The sequence below is a fragment of the Ascaphus truei genome, chromosome 8 (assembly GCF_040206685.1).
Source record: "Ascaphus truei isolate aAscTru1 chromosome 8, aAscTru1.hap1, whole genome shotgun sequence".
Lineage (NCBI taxonomy): Eukaryota > Metazoa > Chordata > Amphibia > Anura > Ascaphidae > Ascaphus > Ascaphus truei.
The window spans coordinates 35,098,166-35,116,265 of record NC_134490.1 but is presented as its reverse complement, the minus strand read 5'-3'; the positions used below and the strand labels follow the sequence as shown (position 1 = coordinate 35,116,265).

The following is an 18,100-nucleotide window of genomic DNA, read 5'->3' as shown; positions in this document are numbered from 1 at the left end:
TCTCACCAATCAGCGATCGAGTCATCATGATTGACAGGTCACGGATACCTTTTTCAAAACGGTCAAATCCATCATTAAAGAGCTAAGCGTTCATTGGCTATGGAGCCCTAGTAACGCAGCCAGCAGCCATGATTGGTCGCAGATCCTGTCAGTCTCAGACCGCTCCTCCCATGCTGAGGGTTGGTTGAACGGAAGTGGGTACGTGAGGTTGAGCACATCTGCAAGATTCCCCACCCCCCAAAGATTGAACGCTGATCGTGTACACCACGCCGTACGTAGAATTTTGCACACACAATGAGCCTCTGCAGTGCTCACTTTACTAGCTGATTTGGATGCTTGAATCAAAGGAACACAATGACTAAAGCAAGGCCCTAAGAGAATGGGGAGAAATTAGGTTTGAAAGGGGGAGTGTGCTTTAAAAATTAGGCATGGGGAAGGTGTAAATGTGGGGGGGGAGTGAGGAAAATTAAGAGGAAAAGCTAGATGGGAGGGTCTGTATGCAAGGTGGGGTGAGTGAATCTTTGCAGGGAAAGAGGGGAGGGGGAAAGGCACAGGGAGCAGAGGCCTTGAGTTACATTTTAATTGATGTACTTTTGAGTTGTCACACTAGAGCAGCTGCCCCAGGGACATCCACGTGTATAGTGCTCTATGGTCACTTACAAACTTGCTGAACACACCTGATTTACACACAACACCCCCCCCCCCCCATGCCCTGTGCAGATAAGATCTTGTGCAGATACCAGAGTGGCTCCCATTGTTCACATGAATAGCCAATTCACAAGTACTCAACCATCTCTGCAGAGAATGCCCCTGAAATCAAATATGTTGTGTGTGAAGGAGAACATCCAGTTGCTATTGTGTGTACAGGTGAGGGAAGCCGGTTTAGTCAGAATGAGCTGTGGCCCCAGGTTATGGACACAAAAATCATACTATGCAAATAAAATGTTAGACAACTAGTCACACACACACACACACCCCCCCCCCATTCTGGAGGCACCTAAACATGACTCGGTAAATACAGAGAAACACAAGGTAGAAGCAAAGTCTATTTATTTAGAAGTTTTAGATGCTGGTTTTACAAAATAAAAATAGATACAATTCTGCATGAAGCTACAAAAAGGTTTTGTGCCCCACTAAAACATTGAGCGTCCCAATCATAAGACAAAGCAAACACTTGTTCTGTTTGCAGTAAAGCGTAATAAACATCCCTGTTATGAGGTAATAGCTGCAAATGTTTAACAAATGACAAAGAACTCCATTTACAAAACTATATAACTCATCAGGTTTCACATGTACAAACAATAAAAGGGTTAAACGGTTTGTTGCAACTGCCTAGAAGTAGAAACGTAACATTTGATATCATATTTCATGTTACAATCCATATAAAGCATCAGGAGGCAGCCAAGAGGAGCGCCTAACTACAGACTGGAAAACAGAACTGCTGAAAATCTACAGTGTTACATCTTAAGCACAAATTAGGAAGAAAAATAATACATAGATATTGCTGGCAATTCAGGAGGTTTCAGTGCTAAACATTGGGATCTGGGCCCAGTCTCTCAGAAACGGAAGAAAGGCACTTATTAAATGGCTTGTCAGACACAAAAATCACATATTGAACAGGAGGCAGCAACCAGCTGAAAATGCAGTGCCTCTTATGAGGACAGTCAGGTCTGGATGAGGTAGAACTACTTCATATCCCTGCAAATACAAGACTTGTGTGATTCTGCCAGGAGGAAAATGGCTTTTGATCCAGGACTTATAGGCGTCCCAAAGATATGGGGGTGGGGGAGGAAAAATAAAGATGCATTAGGCACTTTCAGAATACAGGGACACATTTACATATTGTGAACATTAGTTTCACCCCTCTACCAAAAGGGACAAACGCACGCAACTCTACACAGATTGTTCTAGCAATCGGAACAGACACTTAAAAGGATCAGGGGCATCTACCTGGGGACACTGCCACATCACAACCAGCTGTGTTTCAGTGCACAGCCAAGTGAAACGGATTAGTCTAGGTAAATCTGCTTACATAGTTAGAGAACTTTAACCACGTGTTAACCTAAAATCTTTACATGAAACCCATTGGAAAGGAAGCAATGACCTCGTCAGAGGCAACGGGAGCCCCCTTGCATGGATCATCGTCCACTGCCGTAGCCCGGGAACAGCTGGTTCAGAATGGACTGCAGTGGTTTGTTCACCTTCATGGAGTAGTTTTTCCCCAAGTCATAGCGGCAGGCTGGGCAGCTGTGCACATTTGCTTTAAAGGACCGGTCCAAGCAGTCCTGAGGGGGGAAAAAAAAAAAAATAGTCACCCACACGTCACATCAGAGACTATGGTCAGGGCTGTACTTCTAAACGATGCACTATGCCAACATCCCACAGCACTATGCAAGTGGGAAACAAACTGCACAACACAAGCACGTTAGATAACCAAGAGCAGGGCACAGGCAGGGCAGAGAAATATCATTAGCAAGAACTTAAGACAGGGAGAATTACGCACCTTACAGATATTATGCTGACATTCTGTTGTTATTGGTTCAAACACCACTTCTTGGCAGCAGATGCACAGGAAAGTTTCCTCCACTTTAGTCAAGAATTTCTACAGGAAAAGCAACAAAAAACTCATCTACACAATGCACTTCTGTGCATTTCATCAAGCGCTGCTGGTACAATGCCACAAATCTTACGGTTTGTTTGCCTGAGGTCACAAGGGCTTTTCACTGGGTTTCCCATTAGTGGTTAGTTGTCACAATGGCAGTCTTATGGATTTGTACTGGATCCCTGCTTCAGCACAGGTGGCTCAATCAGGGGCCCTTGAGCACCCCAGATATTAGTACACCAAGAACAAGCACTATAATACCAACCCTGCCCAGACCCACAGAGAATACACTTACAGGCCCCTCTTCCAGGAATCCCATCACATCACTCCACAGCTTCTCATTCAGCTCATCCGACTTAATGAGGGCTTTCTGATCTAGGTTTAGTTTATACGACTCCAATTTCGTTTTCTTCTGAGTCACTTTGGGAGATGCGAGAACTTCTGTATTATCTGGGAGGTCAGAGATTAAAGGGTCACGTCAAACAGAAGCAGCCTATTTTGTCCTGCATGTGTGCACTTTACCGCCACATCACGTATGGCCTCATTACTTCAGTCCACTACTCCCAAATTTAGTTTCAGTGGCCAATTAACCGTAATCAATAAATTGTAGGCAAGTTAGTTCATCACTATGCAAACCTGCAACAGCGCCGTGTCTGATATATTTATTATTAACATTTCAGTCATACCATATAAAGTACTCAACAGAAGCCAAAATTAACTGCATACACACCCATAATAAAAAGGCTACAGAAATAAAAACGGAGCAGAGTTTTAGATCTAGAAGCTAGGGTTTCTAGTGGATTACTTTTAGATTTGTATGGTCTAGAACCGAATGAGATCTACAAATAAATTACATGGTGGTAGGCATCATTTTACATTTCCATTTGCCTAGTATAAAACATGTTGAATGCTAACCACAATTTCAAAGCGGCTACCATAATTTAGTATGAACAATTCCCTGACTGCACACAATGTACAGGTTTGAATGCCCTGTGGGATTGTATTTATCTTCCAAGAAGACCAACCTGACTTCCTTTTCCTCTTTCCTTTACTTGGAGTTTCCAGCTCTTCGTCTTCCCCCCCTCTCTTGTTCTCCTTCTCTCGTTCCTTGCTTGCCACAGCTTCTAAGTAACCCTCAGGATACTAAGCAAGAGGAAGATGGGGGGGCAGGGGAAAGGAGGCAGAAGAGTATGGTTAAAGGAACAGAGCGCATATGTACATGTATATATGTTAGTGTATGTACAGGCAGTCCTCGGTTATCCAACACAATGCGTTACTCAAAATGGCGTTGGATAGCGAAACGTTGTAAAGCGAAAACACGTTTTCCCATAGGAACACATTTAAATGAAAGGTTCCGTTCCTGAAGGCATGTTTAACACTAAAATACACCAAATATTTGGTGTATACTGGATTATATATATATATATATATATATATATATATATCATAATAAATAATATATTATATAGTATAATATAATATTATATAGTATAATATTATATATATGCTCTTACGACGTTTTGCAACGTTGTGTATGTGTGTATATACACATACAACGTTGCAAAGCGTCGTAAAACGAGGACTGCCTGTATATTACCCACAGCTGTACTTCACATTAGACAATACAGGAAGTTCTAATACAATAAGATCAGACAACAGGAAAGAAAACCCCTGCCCCGGAGATCTTACAATCCAAGTGATATGATAGGAGACTTAGACAGCAGGTGAGGGGATAAGGCCAGGTCCCCCCGCTGGCTACTGCAGCAGGGACAATAGCCGCTGCACAATGGGACCGGGACCGCTGCGAGGGGGGGGAGCTGCACTCTGCAGACAGTGACTCCTGCTCGCAAGTGAATTGTGATCTGGAGTCGCGACGGGGCGCTAAGCCACACCCCCGGCGGTTCAGCCAATGAGGGCAAACCTGCCGGGTGACGTCACGCCCCCGTCCGGGCCTCCCCGGCTTTTGGTCTGCAGCTCCCTGCAGACCGGGGAATCGGCTGCAGGCGCGCGTGCAGCGGAGGCACTGGGACCTTAGCCTTAGTGCAGTAGATGGCATTCGTTGGTAGGAGCGATTGTGGGAGTGGGACAGTACCCAACAGTGTAGGCCAACGATGTCCAAACCAAGGCCCAACCTGTTCCAATCAGGCCCCCTGAACAATTGAATAAAATTCATTTAGGCCCTTGCGGTATGTAAAGCGAGCCTGGTGCAAAATCCATGAAGAGAGAAATTTTTTTTTTTTTTTTAAAGTCACTGGATCCACTTTGAATCGCATCCACAAATGGCCAAATCGTCACTACAGAAAATCCAAAATCCCACTTTACAGCTCCAAAAAAACCTTTTCTTAGCTGCAAACTGGAACGTTGTATAATGACGCTTTGGATGCGAGTCAAAGTGGATCCAGTGACCTCTTTCAGTACACCACACCATTTGTGCACCAATTTATCCTTTGCGTCATGGATTGTGCACCCCTGAATCACTACATACCTTTTTTGGACGGACAAGACTGTCGAGCTGCACTGCCCCTCACCGGTAACACTCACTCGTTTATATTTCTGGTGGTTTTAGTACGCGTGAATGGAACAGATTCCATGTTTATACTGTAGTTAGTATGTGGCACAACATCACACGTTTTATTAATCTGGCCTTGTGACCTAATCGGGACACCCCATGGCTATCGGAGCACTTCATTTAAGAGGCAAGTTTTAAGGTTGGATTTAAAGGTGGGGAGCGAGTGCTTGGCGTATGCTGAAGGTGAGGGAGTTCCACAGGTAAGTGCAGTAAGGGGGGGGGGGGGGGGAGAAAGGTTTAAGGAGAAAGGGGTGGAAAGGACAGTTATGGGTATAACACAACATTTACCTGCATGGAGAGACCCAGCTTCTTCACCCGTTCCTTGCCTTCCTTTGACCAGGGTGCAGGTTCATCGTCGTCTCTCCTCAGCAGGTAACGCCATACCAGGAACCCAGATTTCCCCTTCTCTGGCCAGTATTTCACAACCTACCGCAGCACAGAACTTGGGTTTCAAAAGCCAATACAAAAAGCACCCGTACCCAGTTTCCATATAGGACAAACTCTTCCTTCTGGCTGACCCAAACACGCTGCTCTCACCTTGTATATACCATCGTATCGGTTTCCATCTTCTGGGGCATACTTGCTGTGTTTCCGCCCCTTTGCATTGCGCACCACACGCACAGGTTTGCCAGCGCGCCAGTTCTTGGCAACAGAGCCATCTTTGTCATTGATGGGAGCACTGCAGTTCAATGCCAGAGCTCTGCCAGTTACAACAAAGTTTGTTAGAAGGAGGCTCGTGAAAGACATGTTACGCATCACACGGACATTCTGCAAACTAGATAGACTGTCAGATGCAGAACAGCAAAAGCCAAGTGCTGTATGGAGCATCAATATACACCTAGTACTGCCGAAACAAGGTCAGTCCCGCCTCACTGACAGGAGAAGTTAGGTGTGCTGGCCGTTCCGCCTCAGCTGCTTGTATTTGCAGAACATTAAGATACTTTAACTGTATCCTACCCATATAGTCTTGGCTTGAGTCCAATATTAATGCAAAACCTCAGCACAGATGTCTATGCAAGAGGTAACTGGCAGAGCCATGGGCAAAAGTAGAGCTATGTATACCAACCTGTTCATGTTGGTGAGCTTCTGGTCGCACGACTGCTCTGCTGTGCGCTTGTTACCAGAGAGGTCCCGGCCTCCGCTACCAGTGTAAGTGAACTCATTTCCATGATCCTAAAAAATATATATATATATAAATATATAATTTAACCTATAACCCAAAAGCAAAGGGGCTCCTTTCCTAGGTTACAGAAGCTGCTCACCAGGTTGATGGGTTTCCTGCTAGGTCTGCTACCATTTAGATTAAAGCGCTTCAGTCAGAAGGGATTTACTCACCACATCATCCTCATACCCTCCTGCCAGCACGAGGGAGTAGGCGCCATCATTGCTCCTTCCATGGATTCCAGCTACGTGAGGCCGGTGCACCCCAGACTCGCTCGCCTACAAGAGATACAGTTATCAAAACAGTGCAGCCTAGAAACAATATTCCGAGAGTAAACTTCACCACTCAAATGCAGTCACCAGAGAGCGCAAGTCTCTGAAGCTTAACAGGTGTATTTAAAATCACTTATAGCAAATACACAGGACCTGAATCAAAATCATTGCTAAAAACAATTTCGGGATACGCTGCTGTAGTTGGAGGCCCTATTAAATTAGTCGTTGTTTTAAGCATAAAGCAGAGTCCCCACTTTTGCGGCTGCGCACTACAATGTACGTGGCGCACACAGTACGGCATTCTATAGGGCCTGCCCCTGTAACTACCTGCAGGAAGTGTGATGAGCAACCGCCTGTGTCAAAAAGACAAGAAATGTGTCTTGTGGCACGGCAGCCGGGTGCTTGCCATGTCGGCGGTTCAGCCAATGAGGGCAAACCAGCCGCGTGCAGTCATGCCTGGCGTCCTTCAAATTGCTGATGCAGGGAACGCGCGCCGCGACCACTGGGGCCATAGTTTAACAAGCAGGGAAAGGACCATCACTAGTCTTTTCTGCATGGGAGGTACTGCAAAAGGAAGGCTTAGCAACAGCAAGCCCAAGGAGAAACACGGCCAATATATGAAATGCTCAGCTTCCCAATAGTGCTAGTGTATAGTTGGTGAATAAAATAGAATGTACACACAACAAAAAGATAAAAAGAAAAAGTTAATACAAGAGGCTTGGACAAAAAGTTTCAAGGAGTATAAAATGCACATTTAAAAAAAAATTAAAAATAATTTTAAAAAAATGATGGGATGGTCAAATTGATCCCAGGCAGAAGGAAGGATCTACCATGAGTAGTCACCTGTGGTGAGTCATTCACTAGCTAATTCACTTGTATATAGAGTTCAGGAAAGCTCATATGCACTCAGTGTAGGCTGGTAGCATCAATTCCAAAACATATTCCCTGTGGGTGGGTAACAGAGTATAAATCAGTGATTGGTCAGTGAAACCCATATCAAATAGGTGCCAGTTGAGGGGTAGTTCAATTCCTGGATGTATATCTGAAACGCAGTAGTTCAGGGTTCAGCACCCCTATGGGGAACCAACCCAGAGCAGAAATCGTGCAGACTCCGGTCAGGTGGATGCTACTTTACAGCTAGATCAATATTCTGCAACCTGACAATTAGCAGGATATACAGTACAAGTCGTGAGGTGTACGAGAGACTGCATACTCATGCTTGTTCCCACTCAGAGGAAAAGGAAATGTAAAAGCAAAGGATAAAAATGAACGCTTTTAAAGCTACTACTGGTCAGGACAGTATTCACTACAACTATAGATTAGCACCACACGGGAATGGAGTGCTCCATATGTTGGGACACTGCCCTACTTGGGTTCACCGCTCTTGTTTACAGCACCAGAGGTGTTCCCTCACTAATCGAGCCAGATTTTTTATTTACATACCTGGACTCGGAATTTCCAGGACATGCCAACCGGGACTCCGGGGACTGGCCCATGGTGATTGGACGGAACAATTGTGCATTCCCGTGTACGTCCCACACAAGCCATGCCCTGCAAGACAGATACAAATGACCACAGGCATGTGCACCAGTTATTACAGAAACAGTACAAATTAAACAGGGACAAGAGGGGTTCATCTTCAGTGTGATGCTCACCTTGCCCCAGTCTCTCTGAGACGAGGAGCTGGCAGATGCCATCTTTGCTTTCTTTTTGCTTTCCTTCAGCTTCTCACCAGCTAGAACCACTTCGCTTGCGTCATTTCTACAGTCTGGGCAATACCTGAAAGATTTAGGGCATCAGGAACCCAAAACAGATACAGGCGATCCATAGTAATCCGATAGAACCCGTTCTGCGAAACCGTGGCAGATCGTGAACTGTCGTATTGCGAATTCAATGTTAATTAGTGGCCGTCGGATAATGCGTTCTGCGGGAATGCATTGACGCGTTTCGAATAATGCTTGTTGGAAAAATAAATAACTGATACCGAGGACCATCTGTACAGTGATCAGGAGCTCAGAGATTGCAGAGGTTACAGAAGGCCCTTTCCCCATCACCAGGTGCGCTTACCAGTCTACCTGTTATTGAAGTTCTTGGGATAAGTACAAATAAATGACCCAGAATAATAAACTTTAAAGGTCTAAGGCCTCGTTTATCGGTGCAGTGTCAGTGCTTGCGCAGCGTCACTCGCACATTGCGCACGAAACCTGCACTGCAGGCATGGCATCACGAGTGTTTTGCCCTCATTGGCTGAACCGCCCCTTACCGTCTCCGGCGTCACGTTAATCATGGTGATGCATCACCGAAGACAAGGTTAAGGGAAGGTGCAGAGACCTCGCACGATCCCCGGCATTTAATGCCTTGGGGAAGAGCGTGGGGCCTCTGAAACCGCCACACCCCCCCCCCTGGAAAAAAATTGTGCCCCCCACTTTAGAACACAAGGCAAACTGATGTAATGCAAGTGTGTGTTCTGCTTTTACCCCCATCTCTCCTACAAGTAGCATCAAAGGGTAGTTACAGCATGAGGGGGGCTCTGATCCAGCTTGCGTCAAAGCTGTCATCTTTAACTGGCCCTCCAGCTGGATAGCATGCGTTTGTACACCCCTCTCCCTCTACCTACCAGTCTTCATCCTGGGGGATGCTGGACAGGGGAGGGCTCAGGCAGTAGATATGGAACGCCATGTCACACTCGTCACACAGCAGCTGCTTGTCGGGGTCCTGCTTGCCCCCGCATACATGACATGCACACATGCGGCAGTTCTTCTTTGCGTCGTCCTTGCAGTGTTTACACTCTGGCCCATTTTGTCCTGAGCAAAATAAGATGACAATTGTATAGCCGTATAAAATGTACACCGAGCTGTAACACAATTGGCTCTTGAGAAAATTGTTTTACAACCTGCCCCCATAACAATAATCCAATTTTGCAGATAAATATGCATTTAATGCACCATTTTTCTAATTGGAAAGTCCAGTAGAATGTAATCAGTGACACTACAACCCCACACACACACGACAGACGACAGACGACAGACTTCTAACTACCAAACCATAACCTCACTTTTTTGGGGGCTTTCAGATGTACTTGGGGCTGAAGTCCCAGGCTCTTCAATCCTGTAAATTTCCTCCACAAATATGATCTTGCAGTCGTTCAGGGAGTCCCCGGCGTCTCTACCAAAGAGAAAAAGTCAGAGGGTAAGCTCAGAAATAGGACACCTGCAGAGGCTTCAATCCCCACAGACAAGCAATGCTTTCTAAAACCTCTTCACCCCAACACGGCTATAGCGGCCAGAAATGTATCTATAGCTGGGGAATGCATTGCAGATCCTTCTGGCAGCAACCAATTTCAAATGCTTAATCTTAAAAAAAAAAAAAAAAAAACGGCCATGTGACAATATATTTTCGCTTGTACACAGCTTTTTGGGTAACTGAAGTATTATTAACATATGCGAACCTTTGTGACTTAATATAGGTTATACATAGTAATGTGTGTTGATTCAAGTATATTGAGTAATATTATACCTGTCTGTTGCCAGTCCAATTAGTGGTCATTTGGAATCCGAGGGTTTGAATTATTGGATTAGAAACACCGTGGGAGTTTTGAATGTTCCTTGGCCAATTTTTGGTATTTTTATTGTATAAAAAGGTAAGCACTATGTAGAGATATTAAAATGGTATGTGGTCATTTATTTTATGTTTATGTATGTCTGTCAGGTTGTGTGAGTTAAGTGAGCATAGTGATTTTATACTTTTGACATGTAGGCGATATCGCTGTAAATTGCTAATTAATTTGTAATTGGATAGGGTATATTAGTGTCATAAGGTATCTGTTTGTAGCCCCATAGGAAGTAGATTCACATCTACGAAACGCGTAGGGCAGGTGACACTAACTCTGAGCTCTCATCATCTGGTAGCTCCTGGCAAACAGACTGCAGCCCCTGTCCCTTTAAGTGTACGGGCACACTCGCACCGAGGTAGCCTGTGAACCAGGAGGAGGAAGTGAGGGGAGCCAGCCACACGTGCTGTGCACCCTGAAGACCAGCCTCCATCACCGGCACTGTTCCTGTGTACCTCTGAAGGGATTTCGGGCGTGATTACCGGCGGAGCAGAGCTCAAACTCTGCAAGGATTATCTCCTGCGCCAAGAGGACTCTGTTGTTCCATCGCGTGTTTTCACCCTGCTTTTTGTAAGTAGGGCTCTGATTTTTCCACCACCGGATGACCAGCTGTTCTCATATTATAAATGTCACTAGGAGTCTCACTGTTTTATGTTTTTTAGTGTAGTACAGGCATACCCCGCTTTAAGGACACTCACTTTAAGTACACTCGCGAGTAAGTACATTTCGTTCAATAGGCAAACGGCAGCTCACGCATGCGCCTGTCAGCACGTCCTGAACAGCAATACTGACTCCCTACCTGTACCGAAGCTGTGCGCAAGCGGGGAGACTATAGAGCCTGTTACACATGTGTTATTTACATCAGTTATGCACGTATATGACAATTGCAGTACAGTACGTGCATCAAAAGTGGGAAAAAGGGAGTGCTTCACTTTAAGTACATTTTCACTTTACATATATGCTCCGGTCCCATTGCGTACGTTAATGCGGGGTATGCCTGTACTGTTTTACCCTGCAGTGTTACGCTATGATTTGTGTTCGTTTTTCTTTTTCTCGTTTCATGGCCAAGCATGTGTGCAGATTCCTTGAGGATCACAGGACTTTCCATTTGAACTTTTGGCGCCAGGGTTTTTTTCTTTTTCACTTGTACACAGCGCTACAGTTCCGCATGTGCACCAAATTTGAATGAAAGCACCATGTACATTAGCAATAACTTTTAAAGTCTTGTGGATAAACATGGAGCACAACAGCGTTAGAAACAGCTTCCGACAAACACCTTGAGCTCCCTCCGTAAAGAACTTACCCCAGGAAAACCTTTGCATAGATCTCTTTAATGGTTCTGGTCTCCCGCTTCTTTCGGATCTCGGCATCGTACCAGAAGCCCCTCTCCTTGGGCTCATCTGGATTGTAATTCACCATCACCACCTGTCCCACCTCCAGCTGATACCACTGCAGCACGGTGCGCGCACGGGCTCGCACATCCTTACACGTCATCTGCACAACGCCATTCTCAGGATAGCTAGGGAGGGAACAGCGCAAAGGTTACACAACACAGGTTTGTCGTGCACAGCATTTACACTTGGGTTGATTTCTTAAATCACAGAAGAGTCAATATGCCGGAGCCCTTTAGTGCCAAATGACTATTCGTGGCTACTTGTCTGAATTCAGTCAATACCAAAGGCAGACTGACATTTCCCCAGTCGTGTCTTTACAGGTAAAGATTGGCAACTACGGACAGCCACCACCCTGTTTACATCCCTTATCACGGTACAAAACTGGTATTGACTGGGAAGCACAACACTCACTCCTCGTATTTGACGTGATAGATTATGTCCTCGTCGGAGGCAGATGTGTCTGTCTCAGCCTGGGTGCTATCCTGCTCCTCTCTCGTCACATTTACAACCTGGGCCTCAAACCACGCTCCCATGTTCATGTCGCGGGCATCAACAAAATCATTGATCTGTATATAAAAAAAAATTGAGGGTTTAGCAGATAAAACACTGGCTTATTAAACCAAAAGTACAACATGTCACGATGGACATCAGTGAAACAAGGGCAGTGTTTAAATGAAGAATCATACACAGGATGCTCAGAGCTATACCTTGTATAGGCCAAACCCTGGGTCCACAGGGGTAGCTGAACAAGACTGTCCATCCAGCTCAGTGGCACCTTCGCCATGGTTGGAGTTTTTATCCGATTCACTCTGTGCTGAGCCGCAGCCGGAATCTGTGTCCGAAAGTTCAGACTCTTTCTCCTTTGTTGGCCCAGAAAGCAAAGCAGGAATCTGACGTACTAACAACTGAACAATGTCATTCAGTCCCACGCTGTAATCGAAGAGGGTGTGACTGTCTTCCATCTGCAAGAGACGATCACATCCAGTTCAGCAAGTCACACATCAAATTACTATGATGCAATGCAGAACAATACGGAGTATTTACGTTACCATAGATATCAGCTACATAATTGAAATTTACAACTCTGATTTAAAAAACCTGAACATTAGAGTTGTATCTGACTTTTGCACAGTGACACTTTACTGCAAATTTTAGTTTGGAAGTTGGTGCTTCATGGAAGGGGCTAGAAAAGACAATTCATTAACTGGGGCTCACGCAATTTATTAATAAAGTAGAAAATAACGTTCCACTGGCAGCGGCGAGTCAGTGATCAAAACAGAATTTAGATGAAGTCTGTCTCTGCTCCAGTAAAAACCTGATAACTTCCCCTTAATCTGCAGTGAAAGAAATATCCTACATGTGTGTTTTTTTTTTTAATATAACAGTTCTGTACTATGAGAAAATACTTGTAGCTTTTTTTTTTTAACCTCGACGTTTTTAATGAAGTATAATGTAACCAGCATTTTTGTTTCTATAGCAACCACTTACAAAGTCACACCCCCTTCCTCTTCTGAAACAGGCTCTGGCACACCCCTTTTTGAGCCATGCCCTCGCTAGTAGTGCACCAATTGTATCTGTGCCAGCGTGGTCACATGATCTTCCCCACAGAACTTTGTAATTAATATGACAATGTGTGCCACTGACTACTCTGCAGCCATTTAGTGAACACCCGAGCCAAATCTTCGCTGATCAATCACAGGTGAACGGATCGATCAGCAGCTTAGCCAATTACTTATTGTGTGGATTGCATTGATGCACACATTGAAGGGAAAAATAAATAAAATACCAGCAGCTTTGAGTGTCGCTTTAAGAGCAAATCCAGGTTTGGCACCATTTTGAATTATTTCTAAAAACTGTATCAAGTGAATACATGTGAATCAGACTATAAAACACTTAAAGATCTGCGCTGACAATCTTCTGAAACATTCAGCAGGATAATAGTCGATTGGCGGAATACTCCGGAAGAAACGGTTTCCTCCAGGGAGGGCTGTAATGCAGCCGTTTAGTAAAAACAACTGTGCATTATGAGAATGAGTATGATTAAATAACAGATCAAGTACACACACAATAAATAAATATATATCTGAACAGACAAGATGTTGGGGAATTTACAAACAGAACCTGGTATAAATAGGATGCTACTTTAACTTGCGTACTGTAATCCATCCTCTCTCTGCTTTGTTTATTTTTGTATTTGGATAGACTACGCCTACTGTATGCTGTTTAAAGTGTGATTTGTAGTCTGGGGCTTTAAGTGAGATCAGCTGGCCAGGAGGCAGTAACCTCTCCTAACAAGACCAGTGAATTATACTTTCTGCACCACTGACCACAGCCAAACAGATGCCCTGTATTTGGGCAGCACTGGCCCCGCACACGTCTCAAACACAAGACTTACTTTACATTCACTTTATTTCAGAAGGCTAAAGTATACACCTGGAAAATTGCGCAGATAATCTACTGATCTGTAAAGGGCTTTCCTTTCGCACCTGTGTAAGTGAGGTGCCCACTTATTAAGTGGCACTCCAGGCAATTCTGTAACAAACTTGTCTAGGAAGAATCCCAGGCTCGGAGGTCACTTTACAACCAACGGCTCCATCAGTTAACAAACTACTTGCTGGTCCAATAAATAACCTCCCCCCCCAGTAAATCCAGTCCCAGTCCCTACCTTGTCGCGCACCTTTCCCCAGCGGTGCGCGACATGGTTTCAGGCAGATGAATTTAAAATCAGTTTGCGACGGAGGCGTGGCCATGCCCCAACCGGCGGTTCAGCCAATGAGGGTGAACCAGCTGTGTGAGGTCATGGCCACGCCCCCTCCCGTCACAAACGCTCCCTGTTCCCAGCAGATTGCGGTGCAGCGTGCCGCCCCCTGCCAGGTGCACGTGCCACAGTGCTGACTGGGACCTCACCCTCAGGCTACGGTCGCTGGAAAAATCAAATTGAGATTACTTCCAGCGATCGCGACAAAGCCGTCGCACTTACTATAAGCGCACGCGACAGCGGCAATGCATTTGTTTTGACACGACGTTGCTATAAAGCGCAGACTTAGACATTGCCAGCGATACATACACAAAGAGGAAACCATGATAATGAAACGGACCTAGTAACTGCCTCATAACCCAAAGCATAGCTCGGGAACCATTAAAATATCAGAACTGAGTGCCAGGCAATGACCCCCAATCATTCATCAGCTAAACCGGAGCAGAACAGGCTGCGATGTGTACGCGACTTACACATATACACACACACATTGAGACGGCAAACAATGGTTGTACAAGGAGTGATTGGCAACACAAAATAGGAGCAGTGTGTCGAGGTCTCACTCACTAGGGTTAATCCCAGGACAAAGGCCAGCAGGGCTCCTCAACACCAGGACATGCTCAGGCTACCTATTTAACCCCTTCGCTGCCAGTGTGGTATGCAAGACATTAAACAGGGACAGCCTCTGCAGGGAGACCAATATACCGGCCTGTCTTGCCCCACATCCCCCTCTTACCCCCATCCTTTGGTGGCATTCCCCAGCACGTTACCTGCTTCCCCCTGTAGAAGAGCCGCTGCCTCTCGATCTCCACCCCGAAGACCTCCTGCACCTTGAGCCTCAGATCCCCCACCTTGGTGAGTTTGGACAGGGAGTCGATGCGATGAGTCTCCCGCCCGTCCATCGTGCGCACCTGGATCCACATGGCGATGCTGCAGGGAGGAAGGCGGTCAGCGAGAGCCCCCGATAAAAAAAAAAGCACAGAGCAACACAAGGAGTACCCCGGGGATTCAGAGGGGTCTCCTTACACGGGGTGAATCCTGCGTTAGCGGTCTGTCCCCACCGCCCCCCACAATTTGCAGCGCTCCCGGGTGGAGTAAATCAGGCTCACACCGAATCGCGCGCTCTTTTCAACCGGCCAATCACAGATAAGCTCTGCCGCTTCCTGCCCGCCAACGTGAACGGTTAAACCGCAAGCCAAGCGAGATCGCGCGCTACAGCACGCGCACCACGGTAACTGCCTCAGACTACGGGAGCTACAATGCCCCCCGTGCCCCATTACAGCTTGAGGCACCAGTGTTACTGCTGTACTGCCCTAAGCCCCAGTCACCGAACTTGCCCTGTGTCGCTCACCTTGTCCGTGCACAGCTCGCGGCTTGGTGTGAACGTTGTTCTTGTGGGTGTAAAACTCGTTACTCTTCGGATCCGGTTTGTTTTGCTCGGTTCTGTGGTAATTACTCGCGTCTCTATTCGAGCCCTGCTCGCTGCTTCTCCCGCTCTGAGGCGCGCGCGGTTTGTAGTTTGGCGGGAAAAGCAGTCCCTGAGCAACGGCTTCCTGATTGGAGGAGCTTGGCGCGCAAACCCGGTACGGGCGGGGGCGCCCGGCCCCTACACACGTCACGTGATTGCCCGTGCTGTGACACGTTCAGTGTGCATGGGATGTTACACTTAGTACACAGCAGAGGTCAGTGAGAGGCTGAGATACCTGTACATAGAGGAGCACGATGAGACTGCAAGCTCAATGTACAGAGATGTGTTGCTTGATCTTTTATTTGTATGGCGCCAACATATTCAGCAGCGCAGTACAATGGGGGAGGGAGGACAATAACTTTGTATGATAAGAGTACATGTATGTTATAACAAACACAATAGGAAGGAGGTCCCTGCTCCAAGGAGCTTACAATCTAGTGTGTCATGTCACACACAACGCATTGTATACTCTGCATATATCAGTGTGTCTCAAACACAGAATGGGGATATATGGTGTCATGCCTATGCAAGTACAATTTCAAAGTACGGGGTAAGCCTCAGGCGAGGAGAAACCCGCTTGTGCAGCCAACACAACACAGGCAAACGATTTCTTCAAAGTGCAGGTCTGCTCAAAGATAGAGATGCAAAGTAGAGCTGTGCTCACACGTTCATAATGAAATTCTCCTTTAATGTGACAGCCAAGAACAGTGGAAAGACAACGTTTCACGTCCCATATGGACCTTTGATGAAAGGGCAATCGATATAGGACCTAATGAATTTCATTATGAACGTGTGAGCAGAGCTCTACTTTGCATCTCCATCTTTAATAAGCAGACCTGCACTTTGAAGAAATCGTGTGTCGTACTGTGTGACCTGCCTGCATGACAGTTGTACAAAGCAAACCTCGCATTGTACTGCGCTGCTGAGTATGTTGGAGTGATAATAATTAGATAAATACACACCTACATTTTATAAGTGTTTATTTATAAAGCACCAAAAACATGGAAAAATAAGTCACATAAACAGAATGACATATAAAACAAGAGCAGACGCAAAGTGATACAAAAGGTAATTAGGACCTTACCATCTACTATTTCATGTGGGGGGCGGGGGGGGGGTGTAAGGGGGCGTGTAAGGTAGGCATCTTAAAAGTGGCACCTATTTAAGGAGATTTTAAACTTCTCAAAGTTGGGAAGAGCCTGACGGTGCGTGCCTGGGAATTCCAGAGATAGGGTGCAGCAGGGAGAAGTGCTGTAGGCGGGAGTGAGAGGAAGTTATGAGAGAGGGAGAGGTGTCGTTCAGGGGCAGAACGGAGGAGGTGTTAGGGGAGCAATTTCAGATGAGGGCTGAGATGTAAGGGCGGTCAGCATTGTTGAGGAATTTGTATGGCAGAGATAGGATTTTAACCCCTTGAGCACTGGATGGGTCGCAGCACCAGAGTGCCGTGGCACCTTCAGCCAACATTGATCACGTGACCGCAACGGCCCTTCACCCCGGAAACAGAAGAGGAGATCCTTTTCCATATCCCTGCAAAACAGATAGCGTTGGAGCGTAGGACGCAATTCCCCTGAAAAACGAGCACTCTGCAGGCATGACGCTGCCACCTGGAGGGTCAGATGCCATGACATAGTGGCTACATCTTGCGGCACACACAGGGTTAAAGCAACACTATACAGTAGGTCCCCCCTCATACGGCGGGTTCTGTTCCAGGCCGCCGCCGGAAAGCGAAAATCGCCAAAAAGTGGAACATAGCATTTGCTATGTCCACCGCCGATTTTCCGTCTTTCCGACCCCTTCTGTGCATGCGCAAACTCGTCCTCCCCCTTCTGTGCATGCGCAAACTCGTCCTCCCCCTTCTGTGCATGCGCAAACTCGTCCACCCCCTTCTGCGCATGCGCAAACTCGTCCGCCCCCTTCTGCGCATGCGCAGACTTGGCCGTCCCCCTTCTGAGCATGTGCGAAATCGTCTGTCCCTGTCTGCGCATGCACGGACATGGCAGCCCCCCTTCTCGGTACCGCCGGAATGGCGCAACGCCGAGAAGCAGGGCCCTACTGTATATTTTAAATCTTATCTGAACATGGGGTGCTTTACAGTGCTGGTACAGTACTGGGATTTTTGAACTGGGGGTATGGTTAAATCCATCGATGTTATTAACCGCCTACCGCCCCCACCCCCCGAAAAATAACCTCATGGGTCGATCTCTACCTGCCATATAATTAAAATTGTGAAACATTAAAAATAAATCAATCTTACCAAAAACAATT

General features: G+C 46.2%; 1 protein-coding gene across 3 annotated transcripts; it reads right to left on the bottom strand.

Annotated features, from left to right (window-relative positions):
- Window positions 1-1,033: 1,033 nt before the first annotated feature.
- Window positions 1,034-15,960, bottom strand: UHRF1 (ubiquitin like with PHD and ring finger domains 1). Of its 3 annotated transcripts, none has more exons than XM_075611393.1 (17): window positions 15,719-15,960; window positions 15,138-15,297; window positions 12,317-12,571; window positions 12,021-12,175; window positions 11,519-11,734; window positions 9,661-9,770; window positions 9,223-9,409; window positions 8,261-8,384; window positions 8,049-8,156; window positions 6,507-6,611; window positions 6,238-6,344; window positions 5,709-5,871; window positions 5,460-5,597; window positions 3,628-3,745; window positions 2,898-3,052; window positions 2,504-2,602; window positions 1,034-2,285 (listed from the first exon to the last, which is right to left on the bottom strand). In XM_075611393.1, the coding sequence occupies exons 2-17, from the start codon at window positions 15,288-15,290 to the stop codon at window positions 2,139-2,141; spliced, it is 2,340 nt and encodes a 779-aa protein (XP_075467508.1). In that variant the 5' UTR covers window positions 15,291-15,297; window positions 15,719-15,960; the 3' UTR covers window positions 1,034-2,138. The 3 variants fall into 3 exon arrangements, with proteins under 3 accessions (XP_075467508.1, XP_075467510.1, XP_075467511.1); XM_075611395.1 differs by lacking the exon at window positions 15,719-15,960 and adding an exon at window positions 15,477-15,567; XM_075611396.1 differs by lacking the exon at window positions 15,719-15,960 and adding an exon at window positions 15,394-15,457.
- Between the last annotated feature and the right edge of the window lie 2,140 nt (window positions 15,961-18,100).

What these genes read in the sequence shown, in the direction of transcription:
- UHRF1 (XM_075611393.1), bottom strand. Translation starts at nt 15,290, where the DNA reads ATGTGGATCCAGGTGCGCACGATGGACGGGCGGGAGACTCATCGCATC. An exon ending in AGCTGGGTCTCTCCATGCAG is followed by an intron (nt 3,746 to 5,459) that starts GTAAATGTTGTG and finishes CCTCTTGCTTAG; the next exon opens with TATCCTGAGGGTTACTTAGA. An exon ending in AAAGAGGAAAAGGAAGTCAG is followed by an intron (nt 3,053 to 3,627) that starts GTTGGTCTTCTT and finishes CTGACCTCCCAG; the next exon opens with ATAATACAGAAGTTCTCGCA.